Source organism: Biomphalaria glabrata, chromosome 8, assembly GCF_947242115.1.
Source record: "Biomphalaria glabrata chromosome 8, xgBioGlab47.1, whole genome shotgun sequence".
In the NCBI taxonomy this organism is placed as follows: domain Eukaryota; kingdom Metazoa; phylum Mollusca; class Gastropoda; family Planorbidae; genus Biomphalaria; species Biomphalaria glabrata.
Window position 1 is genome coordinate 35,649,338 of NC_074718.1, and position 20,555 is coordinate 35,669,892.

At 36.6% G+C, this 20,555-nt stretch overlaps 1 protein-coding gene across 4 annotated transcripts in view; it reads left to right on the forward strand.

Moving 5' to 3' along the window:
• The window catches only part of LOC106056782 (uncharacterized), a 27,073-nt gene extending 7,035 nt beyond the window's left edge, over nt 1-20,038 (forward strand). For 3 of the 4 annotated variants that reach the window (XM_056037344.1, XM_056037341.1, XM_056037342.1), the window contains 5 exons: nt 4,528-4,832; nt 5,665-5,769; nt 5,957-6,115; nt 6,516-6,730; nt 16,063-20,038. In XM_056037344.1, coding sequence (XP_055893319.1) covers nt 4,528-4,832; nt 5,665-5,769; nt 5,957-6,115; nt 6,516-6,730; nt 16,063-16,207 — 929 coding nt within the window. In that variant the 3' untranslated portion in view covers nt 16,208-20,038. The remainder of the gene's footprint in view (nt 1-4,527; nt 4,833-5,664; nt 5,770-5,956; nt 6,116-6,515; nt 6,731-16,062) is intronic. The other variant, XM_056037343.1, reaches the window with a different exon arrangement.
• Nucleotides 20,039-20,555: the final 517 nt, after the last annotated feature.

The following is a 20,555-nucleotide window of genomic DNA, read 5'->3' on the forward strand; positions in this document are numbered from 1 at the left end:
GTGTAATTTTTTTTTTACTCTTTTAAGGTTATACGATATGTTCGATAGTGATTTGAGACTTAACGCAGACACACTCGGGATGAGCATTTAAAAAAAAATAACATTTTTTAAAAAGAAATTATAATAATTTTTATTACATTTGGTTGGCATTGTAGCATAATACGTAGGTCACAGTTGGGCTGCATATCCATGGATTATATCCTTATATATTGGGACAGAGGTTTTGTTATGGATATTTTCATACATGGCAGAAAAACTTTAAATAGCCAGCTTTTGTTGTAACCAGTGTACACAAAGAATAGTGTTGCTAAGCTAGGTTGTTTTTTAAAGGTAGCCTTATTAGAGAATGTTTTTGCACTTTTTTTTTAGCACAACTGAAAAAAAAATTTGTTTAAGTCTTTTTCCATTTGTAGCCCAAAATAATTTCATGCATTAGACTTTAACTCTATTCCTTAATAGCTTTTTAAAAACTAATGGGTAACTATTTAGAAGTGGAAAGGAGATTTGATACGAAGACCAACCGCCACGCAATTGAGTGTTAAAGTTAGAGTTCATTTCTTTTTTTTTAGTTGGCAGCCTTCCTTGGCATGGTTTTAAGTTTCTCGTTAAAATCGCCAATATTCGTTGAAATTGATGCACTTTGACAAGCTGAAGTTAAGCATCAAGGTAAAATATTCTTATGGCCTCCTTCATGGATCATCATCATCTCATGGAAATGAGATGAACGCTCAGGGCATTAGCTGTGGGCGGAATGTTGTCGCCCAAAGATCAGTTCCCCCTTCTCAACGCAGCTGATGTATCCAAAGGATGGACAAGTGCCGATATAGTTTGGGGGCGTCGCAGGCTCTGCTAGGGTGTAGCAGCAAGTGCTGCAAACTGACTAACAGTTACTGGTTCGTGATTTTTCCGCAGGGTTGACTCTCAAAGCCTTTTCCCAGGAGAAGCTTGAATTCAGAGCTTACCTTCTCCTACGTGAATAGCTAGCTATCGCTTACGATCCCTCTCCTGCCTACTGGTTAAGGCGTCAGTTACTCCCCTTTGCCTTTTCTCCTGTTAGTAAAAACCGTTCCGCCGGGCTCTATATCTGAGCCACACCTGAAGGCAAGAAGTTTGTTGTCAAAGGATATTTGAGACGCATGTGACTAGTAAGCATTTTATATGTAGTGAAGTACTTATATCGTTTACCACTTCCGGCAATGAAAACTTTGAGGAACCAGAAAAAAATATGTGCCCACATAATCACGACATGCTGTGAACAGTAGCTAGTCACACATAATCACTACATGCTGTGAACAGTAGCTAGTCACACATAATCACTACATGCTGTGAACAGTAGCTAGTCACACAAAATCACTACATGCTGTGAACAGTAGCTAGTCACACATAATCACGACATGCAGTGAACAGTAGCTAGTCACACATAATCACCACATGCGGTGAACAGTAGCTAGTCACACATAATCACTACATGCGGTGAACAGTAGCTAGTCACACATAATCACTACATGAGGTGAACAGTAGCTAGTCACACATAATCACTACATTCGGTGAACAGTAGCTAGTCACACATAATCACTACATGAGGTGAACAGTAGCTAGTCACACATAATCACTACATGAGGTGAACAGTAGCTAGTCACACATAATCACTACATGAGGTGAACAGTAGCTAGTCACACATAATCACTACATGAGGTGAACAGTAGCTAGTCACACATAATCACTACATGAGGTGAACAGTAGCTAGTCACACATAATCACCACATGCGGTGAACAGTAGCTAGTCACACATAATCACTACATGAGGTGAACAGTAGCTAGTCACACATAATCACTACATGAGGTGAACAGTAGCTAGTCACACATAATCACTACATGAGGTGAACAGTAGCTAGTCACACATAATCACTACATGAGGTGAACAGTAGCTAGTCACACATAATCACTACATGAGGTGAACAGTAGCTAGTCACACATAATCACTACATGAGGTGAACAGTAGCCATGCACACATAATCACTACATGTGGTGAACAGTAGCCAGTCACACATAGTCACTACATGAGGTGAACAGTAGCTAGTCACACATAATCACTACATGCTGTGAACAGTAGCTAGTCACACATAATCACTACATGAGGTGAACAGTAGCTAGTCACACATAATCACTACATGAGGTGAACAGTAGCTAGTCACACATAATCACTACATGCGGTGAACAGTAGCCAGTCACACATAATCACTACATGCGGTGAACAGTAGCCAGTCACACATAATCACTACATGAGGTGAACAGTAGCTAGTCACACATAATCACTACATGAGGTGAACAGTAGCTAGTCACACATAATCACTACATGTGGTGAACAGTAGCTAGTCACACATAATCACTACATGTGGTGAACAGTAGCTAGTCACACATAATCACTACATGAGGTGAACAGTAGCTAGTCACACATAATCACTACATGAGGTGAACAGTAGCTAGTCACACATAATCACTACATAAGGTGAACAGTAGCTAGTCACACATAAACGCCACATAAGGTGAACAGTAGCTAGTCACACATAAACGCCACATGTGGTGAACAGTAGCTAGTCACACATAATCACTACATGAGGTGAACAGTAGCTAGTCACACATAATCACTACATGAGGTGAACAGTAGCTAGTCACACATAATCACTACATGAGGTGAACAGTAGCTAGTCACACATAATCACTACATGAGGTGAACAGTAGCTAGTCACACATAAACGCCACATGAGGTGAACAGTAGCTAGTCACACATAAACGCCACATGTGGTGAACAGTAGCTAGTCACACATAATCACTACATGAGGTGAACAGTAGCTAGTCACACATAATCACTACATGAGGTGAACAGTAGCTAGTCACACATAATCACTACATGAGGTGAACAGTAGCTAGTCACACATAATCACTACATGAGGTGAACAGTAGCTAGTCACACATAATCACTACATGAGGTGAACATTAGCTAGTTACAAATAATCACTACATGAGGTGAACAGTAGCTAGTCACACATAATCACTACATGAGGTGAACAGTAGCTAGTCACACATAATCACTACATGAGGTGAACAGTAGCTAGTCACACATAATCACTACATGAGGTGAACAGTAGCTAGTCACACATAATCACTACATGAGGTGAACAGTAGCTAGTCACACATAATCACTACATGAGGTGAACAGTAGCTAGTCACACATAATCACTACATGAGGTGAACAGTAGCTAGTCACACACAATCACCACATGCGGTGAACAGTAGCTAGTCACACATAATCACTACATGAGGTGAACAGTAGCTAGTCACACATAATCACTACATGAGGTGAACAGTAGCTAGTCACACATAATCACTACATGAGGTGAACAGTAGCTAGTCACACATAATCACTACATGAGGTGAACAGTAGCTAGTCACACATAATCACTACATGAGGTGAACAGTAGCTAGTCACACATAATCACTACATGAGGTGAACAGTAGCCATGCACACATAATCACTACATGAGGTGAACAGTAGCCAGTCACACATAATCACTACATGAGGTGAACAGTAGCTAGTCACACATAATCACTACATGAGGTGAACAGTAGCTAGTCACACATAATCACTACATGAGGTGAACAGTAGCTAGTCACACATAATCACTACATGAGGTGAACAGTAGCCAGTCACACATAATCACTACATGAGGTGAACAGTAGCTAGTCACACATAATCACTACATGCTGTGAACAGTAGCTAGTCACACATAATCACTACATGAGGTGAACAGTAGCTAGTCACACATAATCACTACATGAGGTGAACAGTAGCTAGTCACACATAAACGCCACATGAGGTGAACAGTAGCTAGTCACACATAAACGCCACATGTGGTGAACAGTAGCTAGTCACACATAATCACTACATGAGGTGAACAGTAGCTAGTCACACATAATCACTACATGAGGTGAACAGTAGCTAGTCACACATAAACGCCACATGTGGTGAACAGTAGCTAGTCACACATAATCACTACATGAGGTGAACAGTAGCTAGTCACACATAATCACTACATGAGGTGAACAGTAGCTAGTCACACATAATCACTACATGAGGTGAACAGTAGCTAGTCACACATAATCACTACATGAGGTGAACAGTAGCTAGTCACACATAATCACTACATGAGGTGAACAGTAGCTAGTCACACATAATCACTACATGAGGTGAACAGTAGCTAGTCACACATAATCACTACATGAGGTGAACAGTAGCTAGTCACACATAATCACTACATGAGGTGAACAGTAGCTAGTCACACATAATCACTACATGTGGTGAACAGTAGCTAGTCACACATAATCACTACATGTGGTGAACAGTAGCTAGTCACACATAATCACTACATGTGGTGAACAGTAGCTAGTCACACATAATCACTACATGTGGTGAACAGTAGCTAGTGACTTTGAAGGTTTTGTTCTTCCTCTGTATTTATATTTCAGAAAGTGAACTCGCTTGTACAGACTACAGCTGCCAAACGGGAATTAACCCTGACCCAGGAGCCCGAATAAAAAACATGGTGACGTCCCCTAATCTCAGCCTCACAACTGACCAGAGAGAGATAATTCTGACCATGGGAAAGACAATACCGGAGAGTGACGTCATCATCCTGTCGGCCAGCTCAGAAAACCATTATGATGAGATGCAGGCCATGTTCCAGAACTTACACACCGTAGTCTACCCTAACATGGCGAATTTCACTATGGTTTTATTTGACATAGGACTTACCAAGGAACAGAGGAGCACGGTGATCTATTTTTAGCATTCGGTCTATATTTTTTTATTGATATCAAATTTCATGCGACAAGATTAAAAAAAAAACATTTATTTTAAAGGTATGAGAAATTTACTTCTATTTGATCTGTACAATGAATTTTAGTTTTCGATTTTTTTAAGGTTCGAATTACTGAAGAAATAAAACTTAGAAATAAAAGAAATAAAAACGGAAAGCGGTATGGAGAAATGTTTGGGTCATAAAAGGTAAAGGGGGAAAGATAAAATAAAATGGAAGATTGGCGTGGAGCAAAAGATGACGGTTTAGTCTAGAGCAAGCAGTTCAAAGAGATGTATTGATAGATAAACTTTTTAGTTTTACCACAGCAGCGTTTTAAAAATTAAAGAGTGTTTTGTCTTATTATTACTTCGCTACTAAGCCTCAGTTTTGAACTAATGCCACTAGACTAACACTACGTTCATGGGGAAACGCAGTGGGCAGTGTGACTAGATCTGTTTATATTTATTTATATACGTTAATATCTTTATAGGTATGTTTTTCTTTCTTCTCTCTCTCTTCTCTCTCTCTCTCTCTCTCTCGGTATATATATATATATATCATGGGCGTATCCAGGGGGTGGGTGGGGTTCAACTGTAATATATATATATTATAACAAGTTTCGTGAACATGAACATTTTATCTCTCATCCTGTCAAATCTCCTTCCGGCTTCCTGTATAACATCCCTTCCATTCAATACCCAAATTCGCACCTTTTCCCCATTCGCACCATGCCGCGCTACGACCGTAATATATATATATATATTGAAAAAGAAAGATAAAAAAAAAACTTGATAATTTTTTTCAGACAGAAAGAAACTGTAAATGTCACGTGGTCACATTCCCAGTTCATTTATTTAAAGCATACATGAAGAATAATTTTTGTTATGCCTGGAAACCTTTGATTGTACTGGTATGTTTACTCTCTGATTTAGCTGGTAACTTGATACACCCATTATTTTTATATTTACTATTTTCATGAAATATATGGTTACATCTACTATAAAATGAATATAATGATTATAAATATAAATATATATACATATAAATATAATAATTTGAAACAATCTGTAAAGTATACATTGTTTCCAACATTATAGGCCTCCATAGTTAAAGCCAGAAAATATCTAGTCTACCAGGACGCTTCAGTCAGGTGGTTGAATGACTTTTATATCACATTTGACAGAACAAATAAATACGGTCATCAGATGTTCCGTTACAGAAATTCTATCCGGTCAACACTTAACACTTATCCACAGGTAAGCACTTATCCACAGGTAAACAATAATCTACAGATATTGATGATTTGGTTCTATGGGAAAGTTTTTGTTCCTGTAAATTCTCTTTCATGTTGGTGAATGTGCATTCAATAGTAAAGTAAGTAAAGTTCCTCTTTCAGACCTTGATATCTATAGGGCAGATGATATTTAAGTCATCAGCATTCAATGCTGACTTGAAATTTGGGAAAAAATTAACCGTGGGCCACATAAACAGATGACCTTTATATCTTCCACCCCATAGAATGCAGGGTTTGAGAGGTCGACTTTACTTTTTTTAATTGTTTGCCATTAAATAAAAAATATTTTCTATAATCCAATGAACAATAATATAAACTACTTTAAAAATATTCTATTAACAATTCTCTCGTCTGACTTTCAGATGTTCCAGTTTATGGATGAAGATCCCTGCACGTTCACGCCTTACCCAGAGTTCCATGCTACCTCAATGCTACACAAAAATGACCAACTTGTCATCAAAACAGTCCTGGAGCCTTGGGCTCGTTGTGCCTTAGAAGAAACATGTATGTGCCCCGTAGAGCCGAGCAAGTCCATAGTCTGTAAACGTGACAGCTTTATACAGCATCGCTGTCACAGGTAAGACTAAGACTGCTTTATTGATCCTTATGGAAATTTGCTGTGATTACAAGGGCTCTTTTGTCATATAAAAACAACAGAACAGAAACATTCACACAAATAGAACAGACACAATAAAAAGAGCTCATTGAGCGACTACACACAGACATCTTGATCTTGATATTTATTCTAAAATAATGTACGTGATACAATTTATATTCCTAGCCTTTACTGAATAAAATTGATTATTGAACTTTTGGACCTTAATACAATGGATTATAATTCTTAAGACCGATTTAAAATTATGCATGACTAGATTGGCTCGTGAAATGCGCAGTACAATTGTTATCTTCTTTTTTAAAGTTACGTCTGTAATCTTTAAGGTGAAATTATATGAAACAAACACTAGGCTTTATCCCCCCCCCCACACACACACAAATAGAGAACAATCAATCCTATCAGTGATTCTCAAACTTTGTTCCGTGGAACACTAGGGTTCCACGAGGCCAGACTAGGTATTCCACGAGGCCAGACTAGGTATTCCGCGAGGCCAGACTAGGTATTCCACGAGGCCAGACTAGGTATTCCACGAGCAATTGAAGTAATTAATTAGTAGACCTACAAGTGAATTAATTGCAGAAAAGAAAAATTGACTTTATTAGCTCTTCTCGGTAACTGTCCGGTTTGTTAGGTATGGTCATTTCTTTTTACATGGCTCAGTCTGTGTTTTCTGCCCATTCCTCTTTGTGATTGTTGACTAACATTGACCTTAGGGTGAGGTAGTTTACAGGTTGTTCCCTAGATGAACCTGCCTTTGATAGCTTATCTGCTTATTCATTTCCCATGATGCCAATGTGTCCAGGGATCCACTGTAGTGTGATATTGATATTTATTTTATTATAATATCATCTGATGGATTATCACAAATAGTGTTGTCAACTCTATTGGGCTGTTTGAGGTTCTGCTGTCAAGTGCTTGCAGGGTGGATTGGGAGTCTGTAAAGACACAATATCTGATGGTGGTTGCACTCCTTCATATACTTTGTTTTCCACTGTCTGGAGTGCTATGGTAATTGCCTCAATTTCGGCTTGAAAGTTTGAGCAGTAATCGCCACAGGGTGCACTTATTTCAAAGTGTTTATTTTTAGGGAAGACCAGCAAGGCACCATGACCAGAATTGGTGGTGGCTTTGAAGGTCGATCCGTCGGTATATATATATATATATATGGATAGCTGTTTTTGGATAGCTTTCAATGTTTTCACACAAACCATTAACCGAACGAGGACTACGAGGTACTTTGAGAAATGAAATCGTTCCGAATGACGTCAACCCGAGCAATAAAAGCCTTAACTCGACAGTTAGCGGTACGTCCCAAGGCCTAGTTAGACTAAGACATTTCTTTCTTAATTATGAAAAACTATGAAAAGCATATGAACGTTAAATGATTGTTTAAAATCGCTTTTAGGCTTTTAATACTTTAAATTTTCTTCGTCAAAAAAAACAACTTATTGACTTATTAAATTAACACCTACAAAATGGATGAACTATATCTTTTGATTTATATTACCTTTCATTTTTTTTTTCATGTCCCAGAAATCTCATATCAGTACAAAGTTATTCCATTTAAATAAAAACTTTTTTTCAAGTTAAAAACAAATAAACAATAAAAGATTGGTAAACTTCTCTCTTGGGAATTCAAAATTTTTATAGAATGGTCAGAAAGTCTTGAATTCTAATTATCAATAAGTACCCTAGATTCGTATCTCGATCAAATGATTCGTTTGAGAATCAACTTGATGATTCTCACTAGTTGCTATAATTGGAAACATTGGTGCGCATGCTATAGGAGCTCGTTCGAACATGTTTATAGCCAGCTTGATTCTTTAAAACTCCCTCGTGTTTACATAGTAATGTTTTAGTCTAACTAAGCCTTGTGTCACAGGTGTGTGGCAGAATAGTTATTTTAATTGTGTAAGCATGGTAAAACGGTCTCTCACGGATCAAGCTATCATTTAGCAGACAATTGGGGACAGGGATACCGGTGGGACATGTAGCAGAGCCTTGTGTTTATCTTGGGGAAAATGTTGTGATAATAGTCTGGGTGATAACATGATCATTAGATAATTAATTAGACATAACTTTAGGGTCTATAAAGACAGTAACAGTTAGAGCGAAAAAAAGGGCTGACGAGATAACCACGGCTTGGTGTTGGACCAAACTGATGTTAGAAGAAGTCAAGTGCCAGTTGTTGTGTGACTGATTAGAGACAGCATTCTGGGTGCACATTCTTTTAGAGCACGGGGTGACGGTCAGAGACGGTAGATCTATATATGGTGTATCCTTGCCTGTTACGCAAGGGGATATCACTCTAGTATTGAGCGGACTGTGACGTTGGGTTCCAGGATCCGTGAAGAGACTAGAGGGAGAGAGAGAGAGACAAGAGAAATGGAGAGTTCATCGTGACCTACAGCCAAGCATCAATGTCTATTTGATTATTAAATTTTAATTCTAGAATCACATGAGTTAAACTTTATAATAGTATTTTAATTAATAACTTCTTTGTTGTTCTTTTTACATATTAGACTGTCGTATTATATGTAACTATAGTTGTTAATTAAATATTTATTTATCGTATGCAAATTTGTGTCCAGAGATCATGATTTATATCATTATTGAATATTGTGGTCTTTAATCCATAGTCATCTGTGATGTGTGTGTTGTATCAGTTAAATTACATCAGTAAGAAGTAAGAATCATCCTAGACGTATAGCCATCAAGAGCTGATATCAAGTTCTTGACACCTTATGACGTAAATGTTTATTAGCCCTGATGACTCATTAAAACTCTCTCGTGTTTACAAAGTAATGTTTTAGTCTAACTAAGCCTTCTCACGTAAAATGAAAAAAGTATCTTTATCTTTTTGACGTCATTCGGAATTATTTATATTTTTTTCCTCAGTCGGTTATTGGTTTGTATGAGATTTGTACTAAATACATTTTCACTAGGGTAAATTAATTGTTTGTATGAGATCTATGCTAGATCTATTCTCACGAGTTAATGGTCTGTATGAGATCTATGCTAAATGTATTCTCAGGAGTCAATGGTCTGTATGAGATCTATGCTAAATGTATTCTCACGAGTCAATGGTCTGTATGAGATCTATGCTAAATGTATTCTCACGAGTCAATGGTCTGTATGAGATCTATGCTAAATGTATTCTCACGAGTCAATGGTCTGTATGAGATATATGCTAAATGTATTCTCACGAGTCAATGGTATGTATGAGATCTATGCTAGATCTATTCTCACGAGTTAATGGTTTGTATGAGACATATGCTAAATGTATTCTCACTAGTTAAATGGTTTGTATGAGATCTATGCTAGAAGTATTCTCACGAGTTAATGGTTTGTATGAGATATATGCTAAATGTATTCTCACGAGTCAATGGTCTGTATGAGATCTATGCTAAATGTATTCTCACGAGTCAATGGTCTGTATGAGATCTATGCTAAATGTATTCTCACGAGTCAATGGTCTGTATGAGATCTATGCTAAATGTATTCTCACGAGTCAATGGTCTGTATGAGATCTATGCTAAATGTATTCTCACGAGTCAATGGTCTGTATGAGATCTATGCTAAATGTATTCTCACGAGTTAATGGTATGTATGAGATCTATGCTATATGTATTCTAACGAGTTAATGGTTTGTATGAGACATATGCTAAATGTATTCTCACGAGTTAAATGGTTTGTATGAGATCTATGCTAGAAGTATTCTCACGAGTTAATGGTTTGTATGAGATATATGCTAAATGTATTTTCACGAGTTAAATGGTTTGTATGACATCTATGCTAGAAGTATTCTCACGAGTCAATGGTCTGTATGAGATCTATGCTAAATGTATTCTCACGAGTCAATGGTCTGTATGAGATCTATGCTAAATGTATTCTCACGAGTCAATGGTCTGTATGAGATCTATGCTAAATGTATTCTCACGAGTCAATGGTTTGTATGAGATCTATCTTAGATGTATTCTCACGAGTCAATGGTCTGTATGAGATCTATGCTAAATGTATTCTCACGAGTCAATGGTCTGTATGAGATCTATGCTAAATGTATTCTCACGAGTCAATGGTTTGTATGAGATCTATCTTAGATGTATTCTCACGAGTCAATGGTCTGTATGAGATCTATGCTAGATGTATTCTCACGAGTCAATGGTCTGTATGAGATCTATGCTAAATGTATTCTCACGAGTTGCTATTAGACACAGCGGTGTAAAGGATATAAGAAATGGTGCTCAAATGTTGATTAGCCCACGTGATTATTTCACGTTTACGAAGACATTTATAGCCTAAGCCTTGTGACAAAATCTGATATTTATCTTTTGAACGAATTCTCGATTCCTCGCTTTGTTCAATACTATGCTTGAGTGCTATGATGGATGATATGTGGTATAGGATAGGTTCTCCTGTTTCTTTGTTAGGGAATAACAAATTACTGCCAAACAATTTTTAAAATCTCTCTGCTAAATTATATTACATTTAAAAAAGATCCAAAGTTCCATGTTTGATTTTCTTTAACAAATGTTAGGAATGCACATTTGTGCACATATCACGCACATTGCTTTTAGAATCTAATTGCGTTTCATAATATTAAAGATGTAGGATTGTGTTAGTCGTCAATTCGTTGCGATATTACGTTTTCCAAGAAAAGGAACATGGTTTAAATAGTTCTATCAATGGTCAGGTCCGACGGGGCGGGGGGGGGGGGGGTATCTGATAACACCAGTTCTCTTTGTTTGTAATCTTTGTTTCTTGGAAAGATCTATTTTTAATACGGCCTTTAAGGCTGCAAGGTCAAGGATCAACCAACGTTTTAGTCTTACAGTTTGTCATTGAATCACAAAAATAAAACCTGCACAAGTTTTTACCAATGGTTTCAAAGTAACTGTTTGGATTGCTGACTTTATGTGCAGAGATTTGATAAGAAAGCATATAACACAGCGGTTCTAAGCCTTTTTAGTTCGGCGACCCCCTAATATGATTCTCCACTAGGCGGCGACCCCAAACAGTCAACTTTATTTCGTTCATAGGCCTAGGTAGGCCCTTATTGTGATTTTGCCAATGTTATAATATCATGATCAAATTTAAACGTATATATATATATATGATATCCGTGATGTATTTACATAGCAAAAGCTTTATGTAATTTTATTAAGTGTAAAATAATTTTGAGCTTAAATTAGAAAAAAAAAAGGCTTATCTTTACTGTATACCATCTATGGTACAAATGTTGTTACAACACTTTAGAAGTCGTATGAACAAAAACCAACAAAAAAAAAACTTTTTAAAAGAAAAATGTACTAGAAACCAAAATTTCTGATGGTCTTAAGCGAGCGACCCCTGGCAAATGGTCAATCAACCTCCAAATGTTGAGAACCCCTGATATATAACTCTTATAACCAGACATTGTTTAACGCCAAACGAAACACGGGCATGCATTTTAAGGACTTGTGTAAGAGCCATGTATTAAACAGAGTGGTTAAAGTAAGATAAAATAACATAAGAACGGATACGCTGACACTTTCTATATTTGGTGGCAAAGTAGATAATTATATACAGATATTTACAAATAGACTTTTAGTAATAACTAGCATTTATACTATTTGAATAAACCGATTTTATGCTTTATTTAAAAATCGCACAGCGGTTAATATTCCGTTTGAATTTACTGAGTAGAGGAAAGAATCGTTGTAAAATAACCTAAAATATGGCGGTATGCCTAAAATCAAAATCTTTCTCTCTCTCTCTTTCTCTCTCTCTCTCTTTCTCTCCCTCTCTCTTTCTCTCTCTCTTTCTCTCTCTCTCTCTTTCTCTCTCTCTCTTTCTCTTTCTCTTTCTCTCTCTCTCTTTTTGTTCTCTCCGTTTCCTTTTTTCTTTATCTTTCTCTTGTTTCTTTTTTTTGTATCTTTCTTTCTCTCTTATTCTGCTTCCCTTTTTGCTCTTCTATCTCTCTCTTTCTCTTTCTCTTTTTCCCAAAGAAAAAGCTTCACAATAGAGCTAACATCCAAACCTTAGCGCCTCAGTGTTACATTACATACTATGATGTTACAATCATGTCAGTCTTTATTCGTGAATAGATCACCTTCATGTACACATAGACTAACAATAATAAATCTGCGCGATTACAAATATTTTAACCAATTATTTTTGTTTAGCTCAATTTCATGCTTTTAGCTCTCTCAATAACCAATGATCCCATCATTGGTCTGGATCAGTTATAAAGGGTTGGAAGAGAAATAAAGGAATATCTTGGTGATCGCTTTTTAAATGCATTTATAATAAAATAGTGAACAATCTGAATTCGAACTCCAGGGCTAAGGCCTCCTCGGCCTTTTTCGGGTATGTCAGGCGTTTCCGCGGTGTCTAATGCAGATAAACCAAACGGAGGTAACACTCAACGAAATCAAATACCACCGTGGAAAGGCCGAACAATCAATAGAAGTTAGTCGACGCTGATACTGAACAAGAAGTTTAATAGCAATGAAGGGAACCATCGAATGTTCAGCTAACTCTCATAAACAGCTTCCTATCTCTAATTGGTCTGTTTACGTCAGCTGATATTTCGCTATCTCCTAAAACCTAATCTTGTTTTGACTAGTCACGTCATTGTCTCTAAGTCAGAACTTCCCCGTTTCCGAAACAAATAATGAATTCCGTGCTATAACTGGCGACATATTATTCCAGGGAAATGCTTATGAAAATAGAGGTACCCCGTCAAAATAGCGCGGACAAAATAGCGCGGACAAAATAGCGCGGACAAAATAGCGCGGACAAAATAGCGCGGACAAAATAGCGCCGACAAAATAGCGCCGACAAAATAGCGCCGACAAAATAGCGCCGACAAAATAGCGCGAACAAAATAGCGCCGACAAAATAGCGCAGAAACAATATATTTTAGTCATTTTGAAAGAAATACTTTAGATATCGTAAAATATTTATAGAGCCAATATTTTTTTTTGTTTTAAAATTATAATTTTTCATTCATTTTGCAGGAAACACTTTAGATATCTTAAAACATAAATAAGCAAAAATAAATAAAAGGTAAAATGAATAATTTCAAAATATAGCATTTATTTACATTATAAAAGTGTACTTAGAAAACATTAACGTGATGACCGTTAATAGACAGTTCAAATGCATGGTGCCATCCCTCCACTGAATTGTTTGTTCGTGACAGATTGTCCTGCACACGATCTCTAACATTCCATTATGCTATCAGAAATCTTAGTCATACAAATTCCTTACGCCCTGTTTTGATTAAAGAAAGATGCCTCAGATTTCTGATTATAGTATAACACACTTTCGTATTTCCTATCCTATTTTGTCGGGTCACCACATTTCAAGATCCTATTTTTAGCAAGTTATACTTTTTAATCAAAGGTGAAAAAAAGGAATGATATAAAATTTCAAGTACTCTCGTTCTCTGCAAATATGGCATAATTTCAGATGTTTTAATATTGAAAAAGATAGAGATATTAACAAAAATGATGCCTATGACATTAAATTACTAATAATCTGGTACTTTATACACATCATATATAAGTCTGCGCTATTTTGTCTTGCGCTATTTTGTCGGGAAATTTCGCGGCACTATCTCGGCCGCGCTATTTTGATGGGTCACCGAAAATAGAAGATTTTATAGTTATCAATTGTTAGTTTCAAACTTTATTCTTTAATTTAATTTATACCACCTTATCTGTAAAGTACAATTTCTTTCCCTTGTTCGAGATATCAAACAAAATAAGTAGCCAATAATTAATTAATTGATTGGTTCATATTTTTTTTTGATTGACTTTTGCTTTGTCATGTAAAAGAACTATTTGTGCAAAACGTTTAACTTGATCCGAGATTGGGTGTGTGAGATAAAACAATCAAAAAACCAAACCAGACAGACCAGACACACCAGACAGGGTAAGCTGATATAAACTTTGTTAAAAAAAACTGTCTTCAATGGCATATTACTAGCAAATCTGTACTATAAAAAATGTGTTTTTTTTTAATTGTTGCTTAGTAAGATTTGAGTTAACATTCAAGGTTAATAAAACGTCGCAGTATATAGATAAGAAAACATTTTAGAGACCGACTTGTCTAGACTCCTTGGTTCTATAGGTTCTTAACGTCTAGAGTGGTCCCAAAAATGTTTCTTAGAGCACACCTGACTTGCCGGTTAGTGATGTTAACATAAGGCCATTTATGTTTGTAGCCATTCGTTTATCCCAGGCGTGGGAGATTCTGAATATATTTACATAGTGATCCAGATATAGAAATTACTTAGGTTATAATTTAATGGTCTGAACTTTGTCACGTCACTTGCAGATTTCTTATAAGATGATTAACTAAGTGCTTATCATTATCTGCCATGTATTTATACGTGCTGATATATTTAGTATTATAGACACACTCGTGTGACCTCTTTCTACATATTTCGGTTCCGATGGCAGAAAGCTAAAGAATACAAAAAGAGACAATGGGAACTTTGTTTTTACTACTGATTCATAGTTTTTTTAACACAGGAGAGCTCTGAAAAAGCATAGTTACAATATAACTATAGGTTTATATAGAGACATTATTCGTTAGTTAGAAGGAGTTCTGTCATGTACAGTTTTATAGTTCTACAGTTCAGATGTTATAGCTGTGCTTCACTCATTTATTTCTCCTCTTTATGATTGTGAAATCTCGATCTGTTATATCGAGTGTGCACTCTTTTTAAACCATTATTTATTGATTGACTGTTCAGCGGAGTCTTAGCATAAAAGGCCTAATCGTATCTCTCTGGAGTATCACTAGATACTAGATACTATGTCACTAGACAAGTTGTTTAAAATTACTAATTAGTAAACACACACAATACAAGGTTTTATATTAAATATACTCAAACTTAAAAGCCAGTGTTACATTATCTAAACATTTTCAAAAGTCATGGTATCTATAGATTTCTCGCCCCTTCCTGTTATCTAAATATTCTGTATAAATATAAGGCTAGATAATTATATTTTTCTAGTGATTTTATAATATATATTATTGCTGTAAGTTTAGCATCACACAAAACACCATCGGCACCTCGATACAACATTAAATAGCTGACCATCAGCATTCACCTCATGTTCTTACTCCTAGTCTTCTAGTCAACACACACAAATCCAGATGACATACGCATGTGTATGCACATTAATTTGTGTTTCTATGGCTGTTTGTTTGACATGAGAAAATTGCTATGATTGTTTAAGCTCAGGATTTTACTGATGTTCTAATTATCTTGCTAATTATGTTCATTTTTTCGACAGATTTGATCAATCGGCCATAACTCTCATCATGGGGAAAATGTATGGAGATGACATTTATAGATTTCTCGCCCCTGCCGGTGACACAGTCGGAAAAAAGTGTGTTAAATTTACCGCAGATAAAAATCCAAATTATTTCAAAAACTGATGAAGAAACCCATGGAACAAATAATTTATAGAGCTGGAACTCATTTGTTTTAAGTTGTGTCCACTCTCTCGTTTGTATAATTAATTAATCTAATCTAACAATGTGATATTGGAGTGGGATTCATTGGTTTCGCCCACCATCATAGCGTTTCTGCGACACAAATGTAACAATTCATGATATATTAATTATATAGGTATTTACTATCATGGATGCGAAAGAAAATATAGATGGTAGAGTAGAAAGCTATGATGATTGATAAGGCTGAGGCTCTGTTCAGACCTGCTTTGAAAGGGTACATGAATTTTTCAAACTACGTGTTGACATGTGCACAACTGCTTTTATTGGGTGAAGCTATTATCAAAAAGTCAAGGACAGGGGCATAAATCATGATGTGGCTGACATTTGTGTGTGTGTGTGTGTGTGTGTAGAAAGTAATTTCAGTGAAAAACAAAGTGAACATACCTGCATTGAAAACTTTGGCAGACAATTTTTATCACGTAACTTTTGATTCAGTAAGCAGAAGGCAACACTTTATATTTGCTCTGGTCACACGTTTGCTGTATACAATTTTAATTATTAAGGCAATAACTTATCTTCTGACAGCTTAAAGGTACAGATTAATTTATAATGTAAACAGTAGTATCACATTAAGAAGTGAATCGGGTACACCATTCCCCGGTACCGAAAGGCCTACACTTCATGATCATAACATTGGCCTAGGTCTAGTAATTTTTAGATTAAACGTGTAAAGTCATACGAATTGTAGTCTACAACTAGATTCTTTATCAAGATTCTAGATCTAGTTCTAGATCTAATCTAGATCTACTAGTTCTAGATATAAACTTAAAGATCTAGAACTAGGTCTAGATCTAGCTGGATCGAGAACTTGTTTGTATGACAGATGGCAATGGAGATATTATTTTTTATTTAAGAGGGACAGTCTTGTCCAAGTCAGTTCCAAGCTAGCTCACTACCTAAACCTAAAGCAGGTCAAAACTTTTTGTGGGTGTTATCAGTTTATCTAATTTTATAAGAAGAATAAATCTTTTTAAGTTTCTCTTTATTACATGTAACATGTTATTAATTTTGAATGCATGGATAATAATAATAATTATTATTTTAAAAATATAAGTGTACGCTAAATGAATATATGGAGATGCTGTGGCTGAGGGGTAAAGCACTTGGAACCGTAAGTCCCGTGTTCGAATCCTGCTGAAGACTCTTGGTGGACCACTTCGGGGGCCGATTTTGAGTTTGTGTTTCCACACAAACTGTCTTGTAGCCTTGTTATTGTATTTAAATTCTGATGCACCCATGTTTTCCATAATGAGCATACATTGTTAGAGGACATTCTAGAAGGTAGATGTTTCTCTTCAGAATACCAATTGACATACGGCCACTCCATTCTATTCGTTGATATTTGTATGGTTCTTACTAAAGGTCCTTTTTTATTGTCCTCTATACTCCCAACATTGCCGGGTTTAATTACTACTCTATTGCATCTTTGCCGGGTTTAATTACTACACTACTGCCTCTTTGCCGGGTTTAATTACTACACTATTGCATCTTTGCCGGGTTTAATTACTACTCTATTGCATCTTTGCCTGTTTTTAATTACTACACTACTGCCTCTTTGCCGGGTTTTATTACTACACTATTGCATCTTGTATATGAATTATCATTAGAGTTTTGTTTCCTTACATTTTCATATGATCTATTCTCCCTGAAGAACGGTTGAGATTATAGTGTATAGAGTAGACATAGAGACTGCAGATGATTTCTGGGTTTTTTTTCAACATTATTATATAAATTGTTTTATGTGGGGTTTGTTTTTTAATGTTTTTTTTTAATTCTACTCAGTTTTTGTTAAGGTTTCATGGTAAATTGGAAGAAAGAGCCAGAGAGAGAGAGAGAGAAAGAGAAAAAGAAAGAATGAGAGAAAAAGAGAGAGAGAGAGAGAGAAAGAGAGAGAAAGAGAAAGAGAGAAATAGAGAGAAAGAAAGAGAGAAAGGGAGAAAGAGAAAGAGAGAGAGAGGGAGAAAGAGAAAGAGAGATAAAGAGAAAGAGAGAGAGAGAGGGAGAAAGAGAGAGAGAGAAAGGGAAAGAGAGAGAAAGAATGAGAGAGAGGGGGAGAAAGAGAAATTGAGAGAGAAAGAGAAAGAGAGAGAGAGGGAGAGAGAGGGAGAAAGAGAAAAAGAGAGAGAAAGAATGAGAGAGAGAGGGAGAAAGAGAAAGAAGGAGAGAAAGAGAGAGAGGGAGAAAGAGAAAGAGAGAGAGAAAGAATGAGACAAAGAGAGAGGGAGAAAGAGAAAGAGGGAGAAAGAGAAAGAGAGAGAGGGAGAAAGAGAGAGAGAGAAAGGGAAAGAGAGAGAAAGAATGGGAGAGAGAGGGAGAAAGAGAAATTGAGAAAGAGAGAGAGAAAGAGAGAGAGGGAGAGAGAGAAAAAGAGAAAAAGAGAGAGAAAGAATGAGAGAAAGAGAGAGAGGGAGAAAGAGAGAGAGGGGGAAAAATAGAAAGCGAGAGGGAGAAAGAGAGAGAAAGAGAAAGAGAGAGAAAGAATGGGAGAGAGTAAATGAATGGATGAATGAAAAAATTATTATTATTGCTGACATTGTGTTCGTGTGTTTATTGACAATATGTAGAGCATTGTAGAGCTATTCCCCTTGGCACGACTCCATGAGGGTTCAATTTGTATTGTTATGTAACGGGTGTTTTATATGAGTGTTATTAAAGAGATTCATGATTCAGGCATTATAGAGTTGATGTTATTTATTTGTACCTAATGGGTCATATTTAAGTTAACCCGAGATACTACAATGTTGTTGTTTGTTGAACATCTTGTAACAATGATGACATGGACGAGTATTCATTAATTGAATGGATGACTCTAGCTGAGCCAGTGGTGTAGCTGGCGTGAATGGGCGAGGGGAGGTCCCAATTTGAAAGTCCCCACTTGAGGAGGGGCCTCCAGATGAATGTACTAAATTTTTTTTTCTTTTTTACTTTAAATAATAAATATTACGCCACTGCCATGAAATCTTGCTATTCACCTCAATAATACCTGACAACATTGCTCTTGATTATATTCTAGAACTAGATGATGTCATAGTTGCCTTTGCTGCACAGAACGCACGACGTGATCGTAACTATTAGTTTGGCGTGGTATGGGTATTAGACTTAGACTGCTCACCAAATGTAGAAACGTGTATTGCTACCAACGTGGCAAATGCTGGGTGCGTGCGTCCTGGAGTTACACTTGGCTCGTAACAAACATAGATAATACATATTGACTTGAGTCCAACTTTAGCAGACAAAAATGACGTTTATTCAATAACAACAATATACCGCAACTTCGTAGTACGTACACAAAGATAATCCAATGCATCACAGAGGTATCAAACATACAAAGTCCTTTAGATTAGGTATATATGCTGTCTTACTATTTAACTCACGTCTGCATCACTCTGCGGGTAACAAAATATGCGTACATCTCCAAGTACAAAAAAGGAATACTAAACTATCCGTACTCTCTCAAGTCCCAGAGACGACTGTTAGGAAAAATATGTGTACTACCAACCATATCCCATAAACGACTGCTACTGAAATATGTGTACTATCTCAAATCCCCAAAACGGCTAATACTGACCAAACGTGAATTTAGTCATCTCTTTCCTCTTTCTATGTCAAGGGTTTCTCGTGACTTTTCATCTTCTTGACCCGAGGTGAAGGAATAACAGTTACTGTCAAGCGAGACTGTGACAGAGAGGCGATAGGAATTGAAATTTGACACTCGTGCTTCTCACGCCAATAAACAACGGTACTATTCTTTAACAGAGTCTTAGTGATTCTTTTATTTTACTATTATATTGTACCAATTGGAATTTAGACATATATATTTATTAAGTACATGATCTCATGTCATGATGTCAAAGATCGAAATTCAGGGCCCCCCCCCAAAAAAAAAAAAGCTTTCCCCCCGGCTCCTAAATTCCTAGCTACGCCACTGAGCTGAGCCATGAATGGAACCACATAAACCTAAGCGCGGTAAACAAAAACAACAACTAGAGGCGGACTGTTGGGATGGAAGTGTTTCAGAGTTCAGTCTAAAGAGTGTCTTGACAGAATCAGGAAGCGCTCTCCATATAGTTTTCTTTCTACTGGGGGTGTTTTGAGGCCAGTGTCTTATTCGGGCCTCTTGGTAAAGAATGCAGCTTTGGAGGACATGGTCAGCATTCTCTAGTGACGCCCCACATGGGTAGATTTCACTGGTTCTAATTTTGAGCTTCCTGAACATATGTTGTCTCTTTATGTTGTGTCCGGTTCTGAGGCCAAAAATTAGTCGTTGATC